This window comes from Lagopus muta, chromosome 6 (assembly GCF_023343835.1).
Source record: "Lagopus muta isolate bLagMut1 chromosome 6, bLagMut1 primary, whole genome shotgun sequence".
NCBI classification, from domain to species: Eukaryota; Metazoa; Chordata; class Aves; order Galliformes; family Phasianidae; genus Lagopus; species Lagopus muta.
Window position 1 is genome coordinate 58,057,904 of NC_064438.1, and position 22,213 is coordinate 58,080,116.

General features: G+C 49.6%; 2 protein-coding genes across 2 annotated transcripts in view; one reads left to right on the plus strand and one right to left on the minus strand.

Annotated features, from left to right (window-relative positions):
• The window catches only part of ERO1A (endoplasmic reticulum oxidoreductase 1 alpha), a 19,490-nt gene extending 10,245 nt beyond the window's left edge, over positions 1-9,245 (minus strand). The window contains exons 1-8 of the mRNA XM_048949188.1: positions 8,878-9,245; positions 4,598-4,717; positions 3,137-3,220; positions 1,667-1,705; positions 1,306-1,382; positions 1,145-1,218; positions 662-782; positions 188-225 (exon numbers count right to left, since the gene is read on the minus strand). Coding sequence (XP_048805145.1) covers positions 188-225; positions 662-782; positions 1,145-1,218; positions 1,306-1,382; positions 1,667-1,705; positions 3,137-3,220; positions 4,598-4,717; positions 8,878-8,985 — 661 coding nt within the window. The 5' untranslated portion in view covers positions 8,986-9,245. The remainder of the gene's footprint in view (positions 1-187; positions 226-661; positions 783-1,144; positions 1,219-1,305; positions 1,383-1,666; positions 1,706-3,136; positions 3,221-4,597; positions 4,718-8,877) is intronic.
• Positions 9,246-10,676: 1,431 nt separating this feature from the next.
• PSMC6 (proteasome 26S subunit, ATPase 6) lies at positions 10,677-22,210 on the plus strand. The gene is made up of 14 exons (XM_048949197.1): positions 10,677-10,824; positions 11,436-11,515; positions 11,882-11,921; positions 12,124-12,176; positions 15,278-15,345; positions 15,778-15,892; positions 17,310-17,397; positions 17,522-17,583; positions 17,676-17,799; positions 18,131-18,192; positions 19,195-19,315; positions 19,395-19,475; positions 21,376-21,447; positions 21,742-22,210. The coding sequence occupies exons 1-14, from the start codon at positions 10,698-10,700 to the stop codon at positions 21,858-21,860; spliced, it is 1,212 nt and encodes a 403-aa protein (XP_048805154.1). The 5' UTR covers positions 10,677-10,697; the 3' UTR covers positions 21,861-22,210.
• The last annotated feature ends 3 nt before the right edge of the window (positions 22,211-22,213 follow it).

Here is a 22,213-nt window from a genome sequence, read left to right on the forward strand (position 1 = left end):
CCTTCTCCTTCTGGGTGCTGGACACCCATTCCATTGGCCATAACTATTCTAGACTTGATGAAGAGCTGTAACACAGCCCTCGTTCAGCAAAAGCAGCTCACACAGTATTTGCTGCTGTTGTAAAGGAAGCTGTTGAGCTTGAGCAGTACACTACAAAAGCACTCAGCAAGATGAATACGTGACTCACCTCTACCAGATGCCAAAGGTCTTTTCACATTCTGAGGCCTAAGAGGAAAAAAAGATAGATCATTTAGGTAAGTAAATACGTGACTGTCTCCTTACTGTGCAGAAACAACAGCGGCAGAAATTACTTTTCTGCAGCCAAATAGCCTAGGAAGATCTAAGAGGTCCTCCTGCTCCAACAGAAAGAGTAAAGAGAGATCAGGTTTTCTCTTTTTTCTTCCTTCTTTGTGAAAAAAAAAAAAGACAGCTAGGGGAAAAATCCAGTGCACACCCTGCTGGACCCCACTCTGCAGAGCTGTGGTACGAGGAACAGCCTGGGGCAGCCATACGGCTCCTCCCTGCTCCCACAGCCCACACCTCGCAGCAAACACTGGAAGATGGGGGTTAGCAGAGCAGCTGTAGCACACGCAGCCCCTCTGCAGAAGTCAGGGCTCACAGTGACTCAAGGTTTGTGGCACCTATGTCCCAAAGCACCTACTTGAAGCAGTTTTCTTCATAAATACTGTTCCATATCTTCCAGGCATCCGGCCCTCTGTAGCCAGTGTAGCGCTCGGGGTTCAGGAGCAGATCCACATACTCTGCGTCGGGGGAAAGGATGTCTGTGGAGCAGAACGCCGGTCAGTGACGGCAGCTTCTAAAGAAACAGCATCTTCCAAAGCCAACCCAGCCTCCCCTCTGCGTACCGAGCAGCCCTCCAAAAAGGCAGGTGCACAGCACTGGCTGCACACTGACCCCCTGCAGCGCCACAGATGGCAAAGCAGACTCTGAGCACGCTCACTGACTCGCTGCAGGACCCTGAGCAGCAGTAAAGCTTTTGATTATTTTCTACAGGATAGGGCATGGGGAGGGAGAAGAAACAACATATGCACTTCAGGCTTGCTGGAATACCACACTTTAGCCTCAAAGCTCTGCAGAGAACTTGAGCTGCTTAGAGTTGGTCAGGTCAAACGGGTCGTTATACCATCAGCTTCACAGAAGCTGTCTGAAGAGTCATCGTGCCACGTCCACTGGAGCACTGCCTGCTGGGTTTCCTTGCTGCAAAGAAAGGACGAAGAGCATCAGACAGAGCACTGATGCTGAGGTTCCTTCAAGACAAGCATGGGCTGTGGGAAGAAGTCATACCTCAGTGACTCATCCACAGCCCCAAGCCTGCTGGCTTCTTCACATTCTTCAGCACGGCTGTTGGCTTCCTCTGAGTACTGCATTGAGAAGCAAAGATCAAAACACGGGCATGCTGGTGTTGTAATTTAGCCTTTGCTGCACATATAGTTTAAGCATCAGAAACACTTCTAGTCTAACAACTGATATTTCCACAAGATGTCTGCTAATATTCAGGGCCTGGCACAGCTGTGGGGATTGCTGCAGGGACTCACAGCAGGCTCTGACACACTGGACCCTGGGGAAGCCTCCAAAGGGCTTTTATCACTCACAGTGACTCAGAGTCCCACAAGCAGCATCACTCTGTGCATGCAGACAAACCTACCTTGTAACTTGCAGATCTGATTCCATCAGGGACTTCGTCCTGAAAGACAAAATTGGGCACGTGTTACATCTGAAGCTGACAAAGCCTTTCAGTCTAATGTTTGAAAAAGATTAGGAAGGTTACAGCAGCTCCCAGGGCTTAAAAGGAATCAATCAAATCCCTCAGCTTAGCTTACACCATCTCTAATTGCTGGCTCCTCCACAGACAAAAGTTAAGCAATATTCCCAGTGTTTTATTTTGGTTTTTCGCAAGAATCTCATTCTCAATAGCTCAGCAGCCTTCCACCAGGCCGTGCTCTGCTCACCAAGCACAAGGTAGAAGATGCCAACCCAGACTCCAGAGCAGCTGCTGGCTGCCACCCCACCTCCAGGTGATGCTGGCAGAAGCCCAGCTGCCTCTTTTCAGCTCTTGCAGCCCTGATATACGTCATCCTGAAGCCTCCCACAGCAGCTGTATGGAGTCACCACCAAAGGAGCTGTTGGAAGGGTAGGGAAGTGCACGGGAGAGGGGAATGAGGTGAATGTAGTACACAGATCAGAATGTATAGGAGTGCTGTTCTCACACGCACACACTGCGCTCTGTTGCTGCCATATCACCTCAGACATTTTCCAGCCAAGCCAGCAGCTGCATTACTTCAGGTTTCACAGAGCTCCCAGGTGAGAGGGGCAGACATCTCCATGGCATTATACTTTAAGCTGTGCACAAAAATAAGCTGCAGTTGTTTGGTAAATGCATGCAATTAGGGTCTCCTCCTGCCCCTGCACTGTACCACCAGCACAGCATATCCCAGTGCAGCCTCAGCACACGGAGTGCTCTGGAGACCCCAGCAGGAGCGTGTAAGACAGCCTGCAGTTGCCTGCCACCCCACAGAGCCAGGCTGGGGGCATTTTCACCACACCTACCAGCCCAGCAACCAAGTCCTAATTCCCTCCCTCTTTTCCCCTTCTTTTCAGACAGACCCCTGCAGTCACCATGTTTTCTTCCAGATCAGTGAACAAACCCCTTCTGTCCAGGATGCAAAGGCAAAGGTATCTGCTTTTGTGCTGGGAAACAGGACTCTGAAAGAGCTATTTTATGTATAGAGACTGCTGGAAAGGGCTTGGCTGAATTCATCAGACAAAACAAACTGCTGTGTAGTTCATAGGGTAGCGGGCTGACCGTGTGCCAATTAACACAGTACACAGCACCAGGGGATTGCCCCTAAAATCATTCTACTAATGCATCAAATAAAAGAGGGGCCAGGCCAAGAGCTTCCATTGGTGGAGGGCTGGCTGTCAGAAGCCCAGCCTTTCTTCAAGGTGTCAGAATTCACCATTCGAGCTCTTCTTTAGGGATCCCAGCAGTACTGTGCCTGAGGAAGCCTCTTTTGCAGCCACAGCAGAACTGCGGCTCAGCAGCCAGCACAGAAAGATCTTTACCTGCTGCAAAGGCCAACAGAGAAAATGGAGAAGTGACCGGCTCTCTACTCACAGACGGGCAGGGTTTGACAGCGCAGTCTCTTATTCCACAGTGACTGTCGTCATCCCAGAAAGGACAGGGTTTCTTTAGGTTCACCTAAAAATAACACATCACCCTGTTACACGCTTCTTCCATGCAGCCAAGCCAACCTTCCACACCACAGCCTGCCAGCACGCACTGCTAGCTCACTGAAAGGCCTCTGCTAACAGCGCAGAGCTGAGCACTGCAGTGCAAGTGCAAGCAAAGCTCCTTCACTTCAAAGGCCTGATCTCAGCCTGCCACGCTCATTCATGTGTCTCCCATGCAGGATGTGTGTACTCATGCAGTACAGCCAAGACTGTGCTATTGGACGTTCTGTGCTCACACCTTGATGCTCTTTGAGCACTGACAGCCCTTTCTGGTTGGGTATTTTGTACATCTTATGAGCCAGCAGGTCTGCTGGTGATTTGGAGCTGTTCTAATCTGCAGTGCAGCAAAGTTCACAGAACCACAGCATGGCCTGGGTTGCACAGGAGCACAGTGCTCATCCAGCTCCAACCCCTGCTGTGTGCAGGTCGCCAACCAGCAGCCCAGGCTGCCCAGAGCCACATCCAGCCTGGCCTTGAATGCCTGCAGGGATGGGGCATCCACAGCCTCCTTGGGCAACCTGTGCCAGTGCCTCACCACCCTCTGGCTCAAAAACTTCCTCCTCAGATCCAACGCAAACCTCCCCTGTCTCACTTTAAAACCATTCCCCTTGTCCCATCACCATCCACCCTCACAAACAGCCGTTCCCCTGCTGTTTATCCGCTCCCTTCAAGCACTGGAAGGCCACCATGAGGTCTCCCCTCAGCCTTCTCTTCTCCAAGCTGAACAAGCCCAGTTCCCTCAACCTTTCTTCATAGGAAAAGAAGTTGAGAACATTTTAAACCCTTCTTATGGAAGAATATCAATTCTTTTTTGTCTGCAGAAGCAATCAGGAAACAGTCACTGTTCAGCACATGACCTTGGCAGGTAAGATTCTGGCCACAACCCAAGCACACCCAAACAAACCCACAGTTAGTCACACAGATGCAATCTCACTGAATGGGTGCAGACATCATCTAACAGCGATGGCCTGGCATAACTGCAATCACTTCATCTGACTGACAGCTAAACCAGGCTTTCCTCATTGACAGGAAGACACCAAGAGCATCCTCTTCATGCAATCTGGACATCTGTCATCAGCTCTTTTGAGCCCTATTTCAACAAACTATTCTACTGCCTCAGCTCCTCAGAGGAAACAACGCTGAGAACGAAGAGAGGCTAAGGATGCCCCACTTCTGGAGGCATCCAAGGCCAGGTTGGATGGGATCCTGGGCAGCCTGGCTGAAAAAGGGGTATCTGATTGTAAGAGATCAGCAATAACTTCCATGGGACAAAGAAAGAAAGAAAGAAAAAAAGCATAGCAAATCATTGAGAAATATTCATCTATTTCTTGTATGGGAAACTTACTTTGTAGTATCTAAAATAGTCACTTTCCAGAAGTTGATTCAGCCTAGGAAACAGCTTGTAGTTGTTGAAGGCATCGATGGTTTCTACATCACACGTGCAGTCGTCTAAATGGCCAGTGACCTGTAGGTGCAGAACATCAAGCACAAACAACTTGGTCAGCACAGGTAACACCATTCAGGAATTTCTTTCATTTTCCAGCGAGTCGTTGCCCTAAATCTGACCAGAACAAAACAGCACTGCTTCAGTGGGCTGGTGGTGATGGGTTGGCAGTTGAACTTGATGATCTCAGAGCTCTTTTCTTACTTTAATGGCTCAATAAAGCTGAACGTGCTGAATCGCCAAAGAATTCCTTGTGATGCATCCTTTAGGACCTGTCTTTTGCCTGTTGTTGGGGGCAAGCAATTTTTGTCCATAGGACAAGGGGAATGGTTTTAAAGTGAGACAGGGGAGGTTTGGGTTGGATATGAGGAGGAAGTTTTTCAGCCAGAGGGTGGTGAGGCACTGGCACAGGTTGCCCAAGGAGGCTGTGGATGCCCCATCCCTGCAGGCATTCAAGGCCAGGCTGGATGTGGCTCTGGGCAGCCTGGGCTGCTGGTTGGCGACCTGCACACAGCAGGGGGTTGGAGCTGGATGAGCACTGGGCTCCTTTGCAACCCAGGCCGTGCTGTGGTTCTGTGATTAAACACATTTTTCCCCTAACACACACAGGTATGTTAAGAGTTTACTGATGCCAGAGCAACAGGCATCAGGCAGACACTGCCATCTCTTCAGGGAGCAGAGATAACACACAGCTAAACAAGACAGATGTTTTTATCAAGACCAAACCCAGCTGACACAGCAGCCCAGGCTCTTGCTTGACACCAGCATGCCACTCTGGGCAGGGTGGCACACAGCTAACAGCTGCCATCAGCACGAGGGTCTAATTAAGCCACAGTAATGCCACCAAAGGTTACGGCACTCAGCTAAAGTCCCTGCTGCAGCCATGTGACGTGATTAGAACCACAGAGACTACAACAGCCTTTCCCTGTGCCCCTGGCAGCCGTTTGGCAAGGAAACATCTGCTGCAGATCTGCTGCAGGAAGCCAATACTCCTTGCATCATCCTGAACAACTCACGCTGTGTGAAAGCCCCGCAGAAAATAAAACCAAAGCAACACAAATTCAGCTGTGGCTTTCTGACACGTAGCTTACTGCCTGCGTGAGAAAGACACACAGCAGAAGGAGGTCTGCTGCTTCCCAGCCCCATGATGAGCACTCAGGGAAATCACCGTGTGCACAAAGTGAGCATACCACTCATTCCCTCTCAGCTGGGCACCAGGGAATTTCCCCGCGTGCTGAGGTAGCAATACAACAGTCAGCAGCTGCCATCCACCAGGAGTAGATCAGTTTAAGACCAAGGTGGTCATTTTAAATGGGTACTGCTGATTTATGAAGTGAGCGTGGGATATTCACAGTGAGAAATCCCCTGGCTGCCTCTGTTCCAGAAGCTTGGCAGGTTCTGGCAGCAGCCAGCATAAAGCAGCATTCCCCCAGCACACAGCCCACAACCCTGCAAGCCTCAAGGAAAAGCCTCCAAGGAAGAGTGTCCTTTGCAATTAGGGCAAAACAAATTACTACGTGTGGAGAGAACAGGAAGAGCCACGTGAGAAGCGTGGAACACATGGCCTGATGCACATCCCGAGAGCCCTCAGGTCACTCAGAGAGGCACACATCAACCTCCCCAGAACCACAGCGATCACCACTGCAGCAGCAGAGCTCCGTGCCCTCTTTCTGAGAAGGAAGGCAATGAGCCCTCACCCTCAGAGCACACAGAAAGGGGAGGGGAAGAAACCACAGCCTGCGTTGGACAGCCAGCACCTTAAAGGAACTGCAGGTTCCCCTGGGCAGGAGGGGAAGGAAGCCACGCTCAGACCCAGGGTGGGACTCGGTGCTTAGGAAACAAAGTTTCTTCATTGAAGGCACTGATGGTTTAGACTGAGCCACGCTGATTTAAATGGGTGTGAAGGGAAATACAGTGAGCCCCAGTGCCCTTTGCCACCTGAGCAATCATTAGTGCTAAGTCACTGTGCTGTGCAGGTTTGCTTCTGTTTCTTGCATTCACACTGAAGCCCAACACCTCACTGTACTGTACTCTGCAAAGTAAGTTTGCAAAGTAATGGAAACTAAGATTATCAGCATAGCAATTAAGATTTCCACTAGCCTAAACCACCCCCATTAAAAAAAAAAAAAAATACCAGCACCCATTTGGTAATCCAGTTACCCAACATAAACCTGTTTCAAAATTAAGAAGGCTAACCAACAAAAATAGAAAACCCCAAACCACACGTTCCTGGAAACCTGGCAACCCCTGAGCAAGGCAGCCTGCAGACTGGGCCATGCCTCAGCTGCTCTAGAAATTACCTTCAGAAACACCTGTAGAATCTCCAGCTGGCACTGCTGGAGCTGTGGTGCCCCATCCCTGCAGGTGCCTGAGGCTGTGGATGGGCTGGGGGGCACCCAGCCCACAACAGGGCTTGTGGGACTGAATGGTCTTCAAGTCCCACCCAAGCCAACCCACTCCATGGTTCTGTATGATGTTTGTACCAGGCCTGAATTTGCAAGGTGTAGTGGCCAAATCGAGCTAGAGCTAACCCAGCACAATATCACCCTGTAAAGAACTCCAGGTAAGCACTCTCCTGAGAGGGTGATGCCTTAAGACACCTTCCCTACTCCCGAAACATCTGTCTTCAGCCTGCAACAACGTGAACAGTTGTTTCAGATGAAACAGAACTTCATCAAGTCCCAAACGGGTGCCACACGCTTCCTGGCACCTGTGAAATCACTGAGCTCAGCAGCAGCCATGGGTTCTGCTCCACCCAGGCAGGGTGTGGGAGCCCAGCATGGCATGGGATGGGCAGCAGGACTGGGTCTGCCCAGCAGGGAGAGATGCAATGGAGCCGCTGGGACAGACGCACACCCCAATGGCTCCAGCTGCTGAGCAAGCAGCCAGGGATGTGCTCTGCTGGCTCTCCAAAGTGCCACAGCGTTGATGTATCCTCCATGGGTGCGTGCCACGGGTTGGAACATCACCTCACGTGGACTCTGCGTCATCCTTAGGTTTGGCCTTTGCTTCGTTCTCCTTTGTCTCCATCCCAGGCTCCAGCAGCGATCTTCATCTCTTCCCAGTTCACTCAACATCACAGAAATGCTCCTGGGCTGTGGATTTAGGGCTTTCTTTTCTCGCTACAGGCTCCCTCCCTAACCCATACACCACCACTTACTGCACAGCTGGGCAGGAAACAGAGCAAACTCTTTTCTGCATCTCCCACCTGCAGCTAGAACAGAGCACAGGAACACTACAGAGAGTATGTATCACCTGCAAGCATCTCTTAGAAAAGAATCTGCAGCTCCAGCTTCACCCAGAGGGTGGTGAGGCACTGGCACAGGTTGCCCAAGGAGGCTGTGGATGCCCCATCCCTGCAGGCATTCAAGGCCAGGCTGGATGTGGCTCTGGGCAGCCTGGGCTGCAGGTTGGCGACCTGCACACAGCAGGGGGTTGGAGCTGGATGAGCACTGTGCTCTTGTGCAACCCAGGCCATGCTGTGGTTCTGTGATTCCAGTGTTCTGGGCAGTACCCCCTGTTCCCTCCCACAGGGACAGCAGAGCTCTCTGGGAAGCATCAGTTTAACAAGAATGCAAGAGTGGCTTGAAAGTCTGCTCAGATAACAAGGAAGTCACTTGCCCAGAATCACCCCTAATGGCCAGGGGAACAGCCCCCGAAGAAAACAGCAACAAACCACAGCACAACACCAGCTCTCTGTGCCCAAGGAACGAAGCCTGCAAGCCATCATCGTGGCCAGAACAGCAGAGCTTCTAGGAGCAAGGGCTGCTCATACCACACCGTGCTCTGACTCAGCCTGACGAGGCAAACCTCACAAAGCAGGAAGGCACAGCGATAAAGAAATGAAAAGCACCGGTTAAGCTGTCTATCAGCACTGGTTTTGATCTGCCGTTTCCATCACAAACCACGCAGAAGGCAAAGCCCCAGCCCCGCGCCTTTTCTTTTCCCACTCCCGGCTTCCGATTCACGTTTCAGCACTGATTTTCACGCAGTTCTGAGCGGACCGTCGGCCGCCGAGCGCACAGCAGCCACTAGCACTCACGCAAAGCGAAGCGAGCGGCGACCCACCTCCAGGCACCAACCCCAGGATGGCAGCTCGGAAGGCACCGCGTGCTGCGATCCCCAAGCTCGGGCCGCCCCACGCAACGAGCGCAGCCTCCCGCCAACCCGCCGCAGCTCACCTGGCAGAAGCAGCGGCGCTCCGCCGATCCGGGCGACCCTCGGGGAGCTGCGGGCAGCAGAAGGGTGGCAAAACCCAACGCCCGCAGCAGCGCTCCGCCCGCCGCCATCTCAGCGCCGCCGCCGAGGGTCGGAGGAGCCGCGCTCCGCTCCGCCCCGTTCCGCTGCACGCTTCTGTCCCGCCTTGCGCCGGCACGTCGCGCCCACTGACTGCGTTGGCAACGATCCGGCGGCGTTTTGTCGCCGAACGGGGCTCCCAGCGGGCGGAGCGCTGCTCTCCCCCGCCCCGGGCTGAACGCGAGCCCGAAATAAAGCCGGTTCCATCCACGAGGGCCGCACCAAAAGTAACGCCCGCTGTTTTGGGCTGCGTGTCGGTGGGACGGCGGCCCTGTGCCCGCGCTGCGGGGCGTTGTGACAGACGGCAGCGGAGGGGCTCGCTGACACAGCGGCACGGGAGCAAAGGGGCGGGATAGAGAAAATACACGGCGGTGGTGACTGCGTTGAAAAATTGCGTTGGTCGTCAATGGCTCTGTGTCCAGGTGGAGGCCAGTGACGAGCAGCATCCCAGCGGTCTGTCTTGGGACCGGTGCTCTTTAACGTCTTTATCAATGATATCAATGACAGAATCGAGTGCACCCTCAGCAAGTTTGCTGATGACACCAAGCTGAATCGTGCAGTCAACACAGTAGAAGGAAGGGATGCCATTCAGAGGGACCTCAAGAGGCTGGAAAGGTGGGCAGAGTGAACCTGATGAGGTTCAACACAGCAAAGTGCAGCGTTTTGCATTTGAGCTGGAGGAATCCCAGGCATCCGTACAGACTGGAAGGAGCGGTGCTTGAGAGCAGTCCTGCAGAGACGTCCTGGGGGTCCTGAAGGATGAAAAGCTGAACGTGAGCCAGCAGTGTGCTCTTGTGGCTTGGAAGGCAAATGGCGTCCTGGGCTCCATCAGCAGGGGGTGGCAGCAGGGACAGGAGGTGATTGTCCCCCTCTGCTGTGCTCTTGTGAGGCCCCAGCTGCAGTGCTGTGTCCAGGTCTGGAGCCCCCAGTGCAAGAAAGGCAGGGGGCTGTTGGAGAGGGTCCAGAGGAGCCACAAAGATGAGCAGGGGGCTGCAGCACCTCCACTACAAAGACAGGCTGAGGGAGCTGGGCTTGTTCAGCATGGAGAAAAGAAGGCTGCGGGGTGAGCTCAGTGCAGCCTGCAGTGCCTAAAGGGAGCCTGCAGACAGGAGGGGAGTCAGCTCTTGGAAAGGGGAGATGGCAGCAGGACAAGGGGAAATGGTTTGGAGTTGAGGGAGGGCAGATGGAGGTTGGATGTCAGGGGGAAGTTGTGTGCTGTGAGAGTGGTGAGGTGCTGGAACAGCTGCCCAGAGAGGCTGTGATGCCCCGTCCATCCCTGGAGGTGTTGAAGGCCAGGTTGGATGGGGCCCTGGGCAGCCTGGGCTGCTGTGAAATGTGGAGGTTGGTGGCCCTGCATGGCACAGGGGGGTTGGAGCTTCGTGACCTTTGAGGTCCCTTCCAGCCCGGGCCGTTCTGTGATTCTATGATTCTGTAATATGCAGGCGTTACTTTCGGAGCGACCAACGACAACCTCCCTCACAGCGGAAGGCGCGCGCCCCATTCGACGCGCGCTGCCCTCTCCCGCCTGACAGAACGCGCATGCGCAACGCTGCCCCTCCGCGCGCGTGGAGCGAGGCGCGGCTCACGCCCGGCGCCCCTCCTTGCCGGCAGGGGGCGCTGCCGCACGCCGCGTGTGCCGGAGGGGCGGTCGGGGCCGCGCGCGGGGCGGAGCGGGGCGGCGGCGCGGGGCGGCCCCCCGGCGGCCATGGCCCTTCCCGGCATTCCCTATGAGCGGCGGCTGCTCATCATGGCGGACCCGAGAGACAAGGCGCTGCAGGACTATCGCAAGAAGCTGCTGGAGCACAAGGAGATCGACGGGCGCCTCAAAGAGCGTGAGTGGCGGCCTGGCGGGAAGGCCGTTGGGTGTGTGAGGGCTCTGAGCGGAGCCCCGGGGCCGCCGCGCCGTGACGCTGCTCGCGCCTCGTCATGGGCCCGGCCCCGCGGACGGCGGCCGACTGAGGGGAGCGGGCGGGGCCGCGAGATGGGCCTGTGCCGTGCGGGGAGGATGAGGGGGAAGGCGCGGGGAGGGAAGGCTCCGGGGAGACTTCGGTGCCGCCATCGGTGCGTGGAGGGGGGTCGTAAACCGGGAGATGGCGGTCCGATGGCGACAGGAGGAGGGGAAAGGGCTTTAAAGTAAAAGAGGAGGGGTTTGGGGCGTGCGCCGGGGGGGAGTTATTTAATCGGAGGGCGGTGAGGCGCTGCCCCGAGCTGTGGGTGCCCCGTCTGTTACAGGGCTGTGGGCGGCTGGGCTGGGGGAGGTTTAAGGGTCCTTCCAACACAGCCTCCTCCTGTGGCTGTGCTCACAAATGGCTGCTTTGGTAATTGCTGAGCAGCAGGGTGACTTGCAGAGTGTGCACGGCTTCCACCTGCTGCTTTTGTGCTGATCCCTGTTTCCTGGAGGGCTGGAAGTTATCAAAACCTGTGTTCCTCTTTCTTTGTCCAGTAAGGGAGCAGCTGAAGGAGCTCACCAAGCAGTATGAGAAGTCAGAAAATGATCTCAAGGCTTTGCAGAGTGTTGGGCAGGTATGTAAGAGGCAAAGTCGTAACAGCTTATGGCTGTGGATGGTGAGCTTGCCTAGAAGTAGCTGGAACAACTTGCCTAGCAGTTGTTAAGTTCATATTATTACAAAGAAAAAGTGGGGATGGTGCAGCAGACAGAAAGCAGGACCTCACCACCAGGAATTGTCATACCGTACATATCTGTTAGAAAGGTTTTCTTTGTTTGTCCTTGCTAATAGAAATTGTTAGAAGAAATTAAAGCACTAATGTAAAACTTGAAGCAGGAGAAAGAATTTCAAAGCCATCTTTTGTGTGCTGAAGCATACATTAAATATTGTTTGGCAAGGGTGAGTTAATCTGTAGGCTAATACTGCATTTATTCCTTTGCAGATCGTTGGCGAGGTGCTCAAACAGCTAACAGAAGAGAAATGTAAGTACATCAGTCTGTTCTGAAGTTCTGTAAGTCAGCTTTTGCAGTTGAAGCCCATCTAAAGATGGGCAATTGTAAAGAATCAGAGCGTTAGCTACGTCAGTATTGGCAGGAAAATAAGGATATCCTCAATAGTTCAGAGGTGTAATTTGGAGCTGTGAATCAGGCTAACTGACTTTTTTCTGTGATCTTCTTTCTCTAGTCATCGTGAAGGCTACAAATGGACCAAGATACGTGGTTGGCTGTCGCCGTCAGGTAGCTGACTTGTGTGAATATTCAGAAAGAGGTTGCTTTGCTCTTGAATATTAACGTGGCTTTTCATTGGCTGAGTTCTGAATGGCATTAAGCATTTTCTTCTTTAAGCTGTATGTGGCTGTTTTATACAGGTGCCTGCTTGCTCTCTGCCTTCCTATCAGGCAATAGCATGTCTTCTTAGTAAGGATAAGGTGACTCTGAATGCTCCTGGAGCTTTGCACGTATTTATCCTTTTCGCTTGTTTGAAGCTCAGTATTTGTGCCGGATCTTAAACTCTGAAAATAAATCATCACACCTTCAAGCTGTGAAGAATCTTCCTCTCTATGCTGTGAATGCAGCCTGTAGCAGTAATGGTCCTGTGCTGAGCTGCAGATCTGCTGCTCTACAACTAGATATTTATATCTCTTTCTAATACTTTTTGCACTCCGTTTCAGTGAATAATTATGGAAGGCAACACCCCTGTTCACTTTACACCCCTGAACACTTCATGAGAGAGTTTTGTCTTTAACAACTTAGAGCATCTTGGTGTTTCAGCAGCGCTTCTTAGTTACACCATAAAAGCTGACATAGTAGTGTGAACCCTTGCTTACAAAACAGCCCATCCTCTGATACAGCCAGAACCAGCTTAGAGGTGCTTTTGACTGTCTCTTTTTGTACAAAGATGCACAGAAGTGTAAGTAATGCATTGCACAGCTGCTGGTTGGTGAATGTGACCCATTTACAGTAAAAAAAAACACTGCAGATCAGGAATTCTTTACAAAAGTCTGGTGTTGCTGAGGAACCACAGAACTTAGTGAGTGTGTGGCAACACAGAGTCGTTCTGGGGAGTGAGGGAATCGTCAGGCTCATCCTTGAGTTTCATGCATAGGAACAAAGCAGCACAGCTTTGAAATGTGAGACTGTAAGGTGTCTTCTGGATAGAATTATGACACTGAGAAAGGATCACCTATTTTGAGAAGGCAGCAGCATTTTGCTTAATTGTTTTAATGCATAAATAAATGCAAGTGGTTCTGAGCAGCTGTGACCTTTCTGTTCATTTTGAGCTGGTTCGTGTGCTGTAGGAAAAGGAAAAGCAGCTGCATTTTAAGACCTCATGGTTGTGGCACTTTCTCTTGTATAATGGCAATACCTTTTGGAAGGAAAACTGATCCTACAACTCGTTCTGCTGAAAGAAAGTGTTTGCAGGTGTTTTGCAGTGCTCTGATTCTCTCAGAATTAAGGATTCTTACGGCTCAGAAAAATGTTTTGTTCCTTCTCGTGACCTCAAGCCTCATAATAGAACCTGAATGCACGATTTAACCTACTCTATTTAGATGATTCGTCTGCAATGCACTGTAGGAGGAGTTGAGGCAACCAAGAAGTGACAGAATGGTCACTGGAATGACCAAAACACTCTTCTGAGACGAGCCTACTTAATTCCACTGAGGCACATGAAAGGTTTGATGTGTTGGTCTTGAGGTTCTGTGTTGTAGCAGAGAGAAATGCTCAGGAATAGGTTGTGGTTGGATGAATCTGACCTTCAGCATGAACTTTGGAGTTTATTCTTGCCCAAAAAGCACCCTTTGATCTTAAAAGATCCCTGATTTGATAGGAGAGACCAAAAAAAAAAAACCGGTGATACGTGCCTTGATATTTTGGCATTTTGAAAACTTCTCAGGGAGTTTTTCAGCCTGAAAGAATAGCTTTTGATCCAGGCCCTCGTGGCTGTGCTGTGCTGCTGAGTAAGGAGAGCCATAGGGTGGAAATTAAAGCAATGTTACTTCCCTATCTGAAGTGTGCTTTAGAAGGAGTTCAAGGTCAAGTGGTTTCTTTTCATCTTGCTAGAGAATAGCTTAAATCTATTGGGCTGTGTGAAATCTGATACGATTTCAAGCTCCTACTTACTTCTTATGGTTAGGCAGCTGAACAGAGCCTTATCAGTGACTCCAATCAGGGAGGAGTGACAGCTTGATCCTAAAGCTATGAGAGGCTGAGTAATCCACGTGGGCACAGGACCTGAATCTCCCAGCAGGGGAGCTGGGAAGCTTGCAAACAGCTGTAGAAATCCCTATTGTTCAGATGCCAGGTCGGTGAAGCTCAGAATGAAAAGGTTTTATATTCCTCAAAGGTAAATTGAGTGCCTCTTTAAAAACAAAGCAATGAAAGCAGCCACGAGGTGATTTCCATCGTTCTTCTTCCTGCCTGTGGCTGGGGGAAATAAGACTGCTGTCCTGGATGAGGTTACCCAAAAACAGGGTGAGAAATGCGCACAAGCAGTTTTAAGCCCAGCTGAAATTATCAGGGGGTACTGCAGAGTGCTGGGATGGGACTGCTGATATCAGGCTTCATTTAAGACTCCTACAAGTGGAACAGGCAGGCAAAAACGTCAGAGGCAGGCAGGTAGGGCATCTGAGGTGAGTGATAGCAGGGAAACAACAACTGGAGCTGCTGACTTTGAAGAAGAGGTGTAACTGTGTGTGTAAAGATGAAGAAAGGCTTGGAGAAAATAGGTCGGGAATATCTATGCAGCCTTCCTGGCAGCTCAGAAATGAGGAAGCCACTGAGTAGATGGGTGGCAAGTTCAGTCTCAAGTGAGCAGGCTGTTCCTTGTGTGCCTGAAGGGCTGCTTGCTTGTTTTGAAGCAGCTGGTTCTGTGCTGTGCTGAGCAGAGGGGAGGATTAGACCTCTCACTAATCCTTCCAGATTGACAGCAGTTTGAAACAAATTAGATGTACGTATGAATATGAATTATGGTCTAGAGAATAGGATTTGTTTTCAAAAGTAGCAGAAGTAAGCTAGTGCCCTGCTGCTCAAGATCTCTTTCAATGTCAGAGAATTGTTCCTGTTTTAGCCTTACTGGCATCCATTTGTGGCAGCTTAGGGGGTTGTTGGTCTGGAGCAGCTCCTGGCTCACTTCTGGGTGCCTGTGAAATAGCTGACCTGCTTTTTCACAGCCTCACCATTCCCAAAAATGGTGCTGAGCCACAAGCAGTGTTTACTAGAGCAGCTGCTTGGCACGTAGCGCAGCGCCCTTCTTTCTTCTTGAGCACAATAAACATCATGGCTAAAACCAAGCGTTGTTTTGGTGTGTGTTCTAACAGAACTATCTCCTTTGTTACTAGCTGGACAAAAGTAAGCTGAAACCAGGCACGAGAGTTGCTCTGGATATGACCACTCTGACTATTATGAGGTAAGCTTCTGCTCTGTTGTACTCCTCACCTAAAGGGGGGGGAATTCCTCTCTGAACAGATAATGCAAGAGTCTGAGCAGTCAGTTACGTCATGCTTTGTCACAGTTTTCAGTAAAGCAGTGTTTAAGACAAGTACTTTGAGGGAAGTCTTGTCAATCTGTTGAAAAAGGAGTTGCCTGGTCCTCTAGGGGAAAAAAATACTCAGTTACAACTCAGCCTTTTCAGCACTTTCCATTTGCTTTAAAGCTTTTTTAAAAGTTTGCCAGCTTTGGGATTTGTTCTGTTTGTTTGTTTTCCCCAACAAATATTTGCCTTGTTTTCAAGGTGAAGCAAGGAAAAGCAATGATTCTTGTACTTGCTCTGGGGTTGTTTCAGTAACCATATAAACTCTTGCACAATAAAGCTTGCTTACTCCTGTTTGTTTTATTCCAGATATTTGCCGAGAGAAGTGGATCCCCTGGTTTATAATATGTCTCATGAGGATCCAGGGGACGTTTCATATTCTGAGATTGGAGGGTTGTCAGAGCAAATCAGAGAGCTGAGAGAGGTATTCCAGCGTGAACAATGCTCCAAATAGTGGGATGTGTTCTGAGCCAAGTTTTCCAGTGCATAAATGTTTTATGTTTATCCTAAACTGTGAGGCAGGCTGCTAGAGGACCTATCAGCTGAGTGCTTTACATGTTTCATTAGCTTGCACTGCATCTTCCCTATGTTAGAAGAGATCTTCTGAGTGTTTAAATGTTTTTCAGCTTTGTTACTGTGGTGGACAGCAGTGTGATTCCAGGATGCTGGTGCATTCATACTGAAGTAATCCTGTTAGTTTGGGCATCAGCATGGCAGGCTGTGCAGAGCTGCCCAGGAATGTGGGAGCTGAAAGGCTGATGCTGTTGTGAGCCAGCTGACTTTAGCAGAGGCTGTGTGCTGTACACACCTTCCAGCTGTGTGGAAGGTTGTTCTGAGCACCACTGACCTGTCCTCAGGTGGTTGTAACTCAGCTCTGCTGTTACACAAGCTTGGATTGAAATTAAGAAAGTCTTTTAAAGGGAGTTTGAAGGATGCAAAACCGTTGTGGTTGAGGGAGTACTGAGGGCATGGTTAGGATTGGCAGCCAGCAGATTAATTGTACATGTGAACTGCTGGAATTGCTCTGGCTTTTATGGCAGTGGTAATGTGTGGTAACAACAAGCATTAAGAGACATGAGCAATTGCAGAACTGAAGACTGACCAGTGAGGGCAGGATTGCACATTGATCAACTAGGTCAATTACACATCTTATTAAATGGTTTCTCACCCAAATATGCTGTGTAGAGAGCTAAAAGTACAGGTATTTGGAAAACAGGCTGCCAAGTGTTCCATTATCCTCCTGAGACCTCTTGTCTGTTTTAAAACTGAAACAGTCACCCCAGACCTGAACACCATTTTGTCCAGGTCTGGAACCCCCAGTACAGGAAAGGCAGGGGGCTGTTGGAGAGGGTCCAGAGGAGCCACAAAGATGAGCAGGGGGCTGCAGCACCTCCACTACAAAGACAGGCTGAGGGAGCTGGGCTTGTTCAGCATGGAGAAAAGAAGGCTGCGGGGTGAGCTCAGTGCAGCCTGCAGTACCTAAAGGGAGCCTGCAGACAGGAGGGGAGTCAGCTCTTGGAAAGGGGAGATGGCAGCAGGACAAGGGGAAATGGTTTGGAGTGGAGGGAGGGCAGATGGAGGTTGGATGTCAGGGGGAAGTTGTGTGCTGTGAGAGTGGTGAGGTGCTGGAACAGCTGCCCAGAGAGGCTGTGATGCCCCGTCCATCCCTGGAGGTGTTCAAGGCCAGGTTGGATGGGGCCCTGGGCAGCCTGGGCTGCTGTGAAATGTGGAGGTTGGCGGCCCTGCATGGCACAGGGGGGTTGGAGCTTCGTGATCCTTGAGCTCCCTTCCAACCCTGGCCGTTCTGTGGTTCTGTGATTCACTTATTTGTGCCTTCACAGGTAATAGAATTGCCACTTACAAACCCAGAACTTTTTCAGCGTGTGGGAATTATACCTCCAAAAGGCTGCCTGCTCTATGGCCCCCCTGGTGAGTAGTTGGCTACTGACAGATCTTGCCTCTTGTTCCTGCTCTGTGTGGTGGGGCAAGGCTTAAAAGTGATGCTCAAGCTTGTTGTTACCAGTTAAACACCATCACTCTCTTGTCTGGACAGGTACAGGGAAAACACTTTTGGCCAGAGCTGTTGCTAGCCAGCTTGACTGCAACTTCCTAAAGGTAGTGTAACCTTACTTCACACACATTCATGTAGGTGTGCTTGATCTGTTTGCTGTACTGTCTTTTCACTCGTGTGTTACATCTTCCACAAGGTGGTGTCAAGTTCCATAGTGGACAAGTACATTGGTGAAAGTGCTCGACTGATCAGAGAGATGTTTAATTATGCCAGAGATCATCAGCCATGTATCATTTTCATGGATGAGATCGATGCTATTGGTAAGGCTCGTGGCCTGGAGGGTGGCTGGAGGTTTCTCTACTGTTAAACTCAGTCATCAAGCTGCTGTCTCTCTTGTGAGCAAATGTGTGCATGCTGTCTTTAGAGAAGAAATGTAACAGGACAAAGATGTCCTTCCACCTGGAGCTATTACAGCTAGCTTAGAACCATCATATTTGCATGTGGCTTAGATTGTTCTGACTATACCAAGAAGCAGGAGGCATTTAAGCAATTCTTCCCCAATCTCTCTCTCATTAAGAGGGATATGTAATTGTTTTCTTACATGACGTTATGTGGAGGCAAAAGTAATGATTGGAGTTTGGTGTGCTGCAGGTGGCCGCCGTTTCTCTGAAGGCACCTCAGCTGACAGAGAAATTCAGAGGACTCTGATGGAGGTGAGTGCCCACACCTCAGCTACATTTCCTATAGTCACTGTTAAGTGAGACAGCTGTGAGTTGCTGCACTGTGATCTGGCTTGGCAGAATGTTTTCAGAGTTAATGTTTAATGTCTGAAGCTGAATTGATCCAGGCACAGCTTTTACAGAAGGCAGCTGCACGTCCTGATAACTCAGCTGTGACTCCATTTCAGTTGCTGGAATAGTTCAAGGATGTTTCTTCTCCTTACTGTGGCTTTGCATTCTCCATCTTTCTTGGTTGTTGGGGGGCCTTCTCTTCCTTCAAGAGGAAAAGGAGGGCTTGTATCTTTTAATCCCAAAGATGCTTGTTTGATAGAATCCTAACACTTTCACAATTCAGTTCTCAGAACTAGGAGGAGTAGTGCTATTTCTGTTTCTGTACTCAGTGCTCTGGTAAACCTGGCTGTGTGAAGAGAATTCCTAAAGCTAGTGACAATTGAAGAGTTCTGAAGCTAGCAGAGACTTCACTGGCCCATGCTTGCCAACAGTTTGTGCAGTGCAAAAGAACGTATCTGCCTTACATAAAGAATTAAATCATTGTGATCAAAGAGCAAGTACTTCGAACCTTCACAATGAAATGCCTTCATATGTTTATTAGCATTCTAGAGGCTGTCCTCCAAATCTAATTTGAATGTCCTGGATTTAGTGCACTGCACTTGAAATGTGTCAGCCAACCGTTGGGTCCTTTGGTACTTGTGCTGCTTTCATGGCCATATTGCTTTAGCCAAGTCTTCCACATTGGAGCTCTGCTTTGTTCCCTATCTTTTTCTCTGGACAAAGCATTGCAGTGTCTCTCTTAAGCTCTTCTTTAGTGCTTACAGAATGCACGGCGAGCTGTGGCCTTCTCTTAGAAGGCTTGTAGAGTTCTTCTGGTTTGTCTGTACCACTTTTAACAACTCAGTGCAAGTATGCATGCAGGAAGTAAGCTGCAATAGATGGAGTTTTTGGCTTATTGAAATACAAACTTCTGTTTTCTTCTAGCTGTTGAATCAGATGGACGGATTTGATACTCTGCACAGAGTTAAAATGATCATGGCTACTAACAGACCAGACACTCTGGATCCTGCCCTTCTGCGGCCTGGAAGGCTGGATAGGAAGATCCGTGAGTTACAGTGGCTGAAAGGATGTTGGCTGTGTGTGTGATGCCCTGCTGCTTTTATTCAAGCTGTAATTCTTTCCAGATATCGATCTGCCAAATGAACAAGCCAGATTAGATATTTTGAAGATTCATGCAGGTCCCATCACTAAACATGGGGAAATAGGTAAGTATTTGTAATTATTGATATCCTGCCTGGATATTCTACCTCAGCTTGTAAAAATGGGAAGAGCACAGCTGTAAATCAGTAAGATGATGTGATTCTCATCAGGTAGTTTCCTGTTATGCAAACAAGCAGCATTTCTCTTAGCCAGAAAAATAAAAACAATAATTAACAGAAGAAATCCCACCCTAACGCAGTAATGGGCTGAAAATAAGCAGCTTTTAAAGTCAGAGAAACTTAACTTGGGAGTTTAGAGATGGCGTAATGAAAACCTTATTATTACCTGAAAATGAGTTCGTCTTTGGTCACTGGTGCAGAGGATTCTCTACAGCACAGGGGAGAACTACCATAAATCTGGGGAGCTTCACCTGATGGCTGCATTTCTCTCTGCTGACCAGCCTGTGTTCTCACAGCTGAGTTTCAGAGCCTTCCTCAAGAAAGCCGTAACTGCAATCTGACTTGAAAACAATGTTGGCTGCCTTTTATTTCAGCAGGGCTCTGCAGATCTTGCCTGCTTATTGCCAGCCCCGTGCCGCCCCCTCTCTGCCCCCGCCTCGTTGCTGACACCAGCTATTCATCAGCCAGCCTGCATGAGCTGGGTAGTGGAACTGATCTCGTTCACCATCTGGCTGCATAAACAGCTGCAGCTCAATAGAGGGTGGCTCAGGAGCGGGGATGAGCTGGGGGAGGGTGAGAGTGATGAGGGCTGCCTTTTTAGCCGTGCTGTTGGCATAAATGTGCGTCAGGCTGTAGGCTAAGATACAAAAGATGCTCCGAGGCAAATCGTGAGCCTGGTGTGATGTGCTTTGGCCTGTTTCACTGTATGTTTGGGGGCTAAAACTAAAGCAGGTGGGGTCATTGACACCATTTAGCACAGGGAGGTGTGAAGGAGTTACAGCTAAACTTCTGAACGTGGTGTGGGAGGGCAGTGGTGCTCAGCTGTGACTTCCTGGAACGAAGTCCACAATGATCTCATCAGCAGAATGGGCTGTGTGTGGCATTGGAACCCTGTGATAAAGACCTGATTAAGAAATGACTTTTAGTGTGCAGCACTGAAGGCTCAACAGGCAGCGTTTTGAAAACCTGCTACAGAAACCACAACCATAGCTGTTGCTCTTGGTAAATGTATGCATAAAGTGTCAGGCTTTGTATCCCAGGGCGCCTAATTTTCTTCTGTAGATTCACTTGAATAAGGGGAAAGGGACTGAGGTGATGGCTTGGATTTCAGTTTTCTGGTATTTTTTTATTGTTCACATGATGATTTCAACACTTACTTGATCCTTGCATTTCATGTTGATGCTCATAGTGTCCAAATCAGTAACTCTGGGATTTTACTTCGTAATATGAACTTTCAGCTCAGATACATTTATTTGTTAATGGATGGGTTAATACAGCTGATTATTTCAGTTCATGTAACTTAGCAGCCTTGTAGGCTGGAATCATAGAATCACAGCATGGCCTGGGTTGCACAGGAGCACAGTGCTCATCCAGCTCCAAGCCCTGCTGTGTGCAGGTCACCAACCAGCAGCCCAGGCTGCCCAGAGCCACATCCAGCCTGGCCTTGAATGCCTGCAGGGATGGGGCATCCACAGCCTCCTTGGGCAACCTGTGCCAGTGCCTCACCACCCTCTGGCTGAAAAACTTCCTCCTCAGATCCAACCCAAACCTCCCCTGTCTCACTTTAAAACCATTCCCCTTGTCCCATCACCATCCACCCTCACACACAGCCGTTCCCCTCCTGTTTATCCGCTCCCTTCAAGCACTGAAGGCCACCATGAGGTCTCCCTCTTGGAGCCTTTTCTTCTCCAAGCTGTGTTCCATCATTAGCTGGACATGTATTTCAGTCACATCCAATGGAGAAATGTGAATTTACTTCTGATTGACATCTGTGTTTTGTTAATAGATTATGAAGCAATTGTGAAGCTTTCTGATGGCTTTAATGGAGCGGACTTAAGAAACGTCTGTACTGAAGCAGGTACGCTCTTAATTTTGCTGGGCTCATTTGATCAATGCTAATCACTCCAGCTGTTTCCCACACTCTGCTGTGAGTGGATTAAAACCAGGAAGTTGGCAGTGTTGTGCTTACACTTGCTTTGTGTATCCGTTTCTTAAGGATGGTTTCATCCTCTTCCCGGCGGGTTGATTTTATTAATTGCATAAATAGATGTGTGAAGGCTTGTGCAGGGGGTGTAAGACAGATCCCTTCTGCTTTCATCTGAACACCGTGTTCTCAAGGAGCACCAGCTTACTGCCCAATTATTTCTTACAGGTATGTTTGCCATCCGTGCTGACCATGACTTTGTAGTTCAGGAAGACTTCATGAAGGCTGTTAGAAAAGTGGCCGATTCCAAGAAGCTGGAGTCCAAGCTTGACTACAAACCTGTTTAAATGAACCGTGCCAATTGTGATTGATGTGCAGGGAGCTGGGATAATGTATAAAAAGAGAAATAATGCATAATACAAACATAAGGTGTTTGTATAACATGTAGCTAGTAATTTGGTAACACTGCTTGCGAGTGTGGGGCTACAGAAGTGTTTTCTGTGCAATTCTGAAATACAAAATTCATTACAGCCCAGGTTAAGTAAAGGTGTGGAGGTGTGTTCTCATAGCATCTGCCGTGTGAGTGTATAAACCTGCCTCAATGGTTTAGCAGACTTAAAGTTCATTTCTTGACTTTTTTTTTTTATATCAGTAAATTTCATTCCATCAAACAATGGAATAAAACTTGTTTAAATCAGCT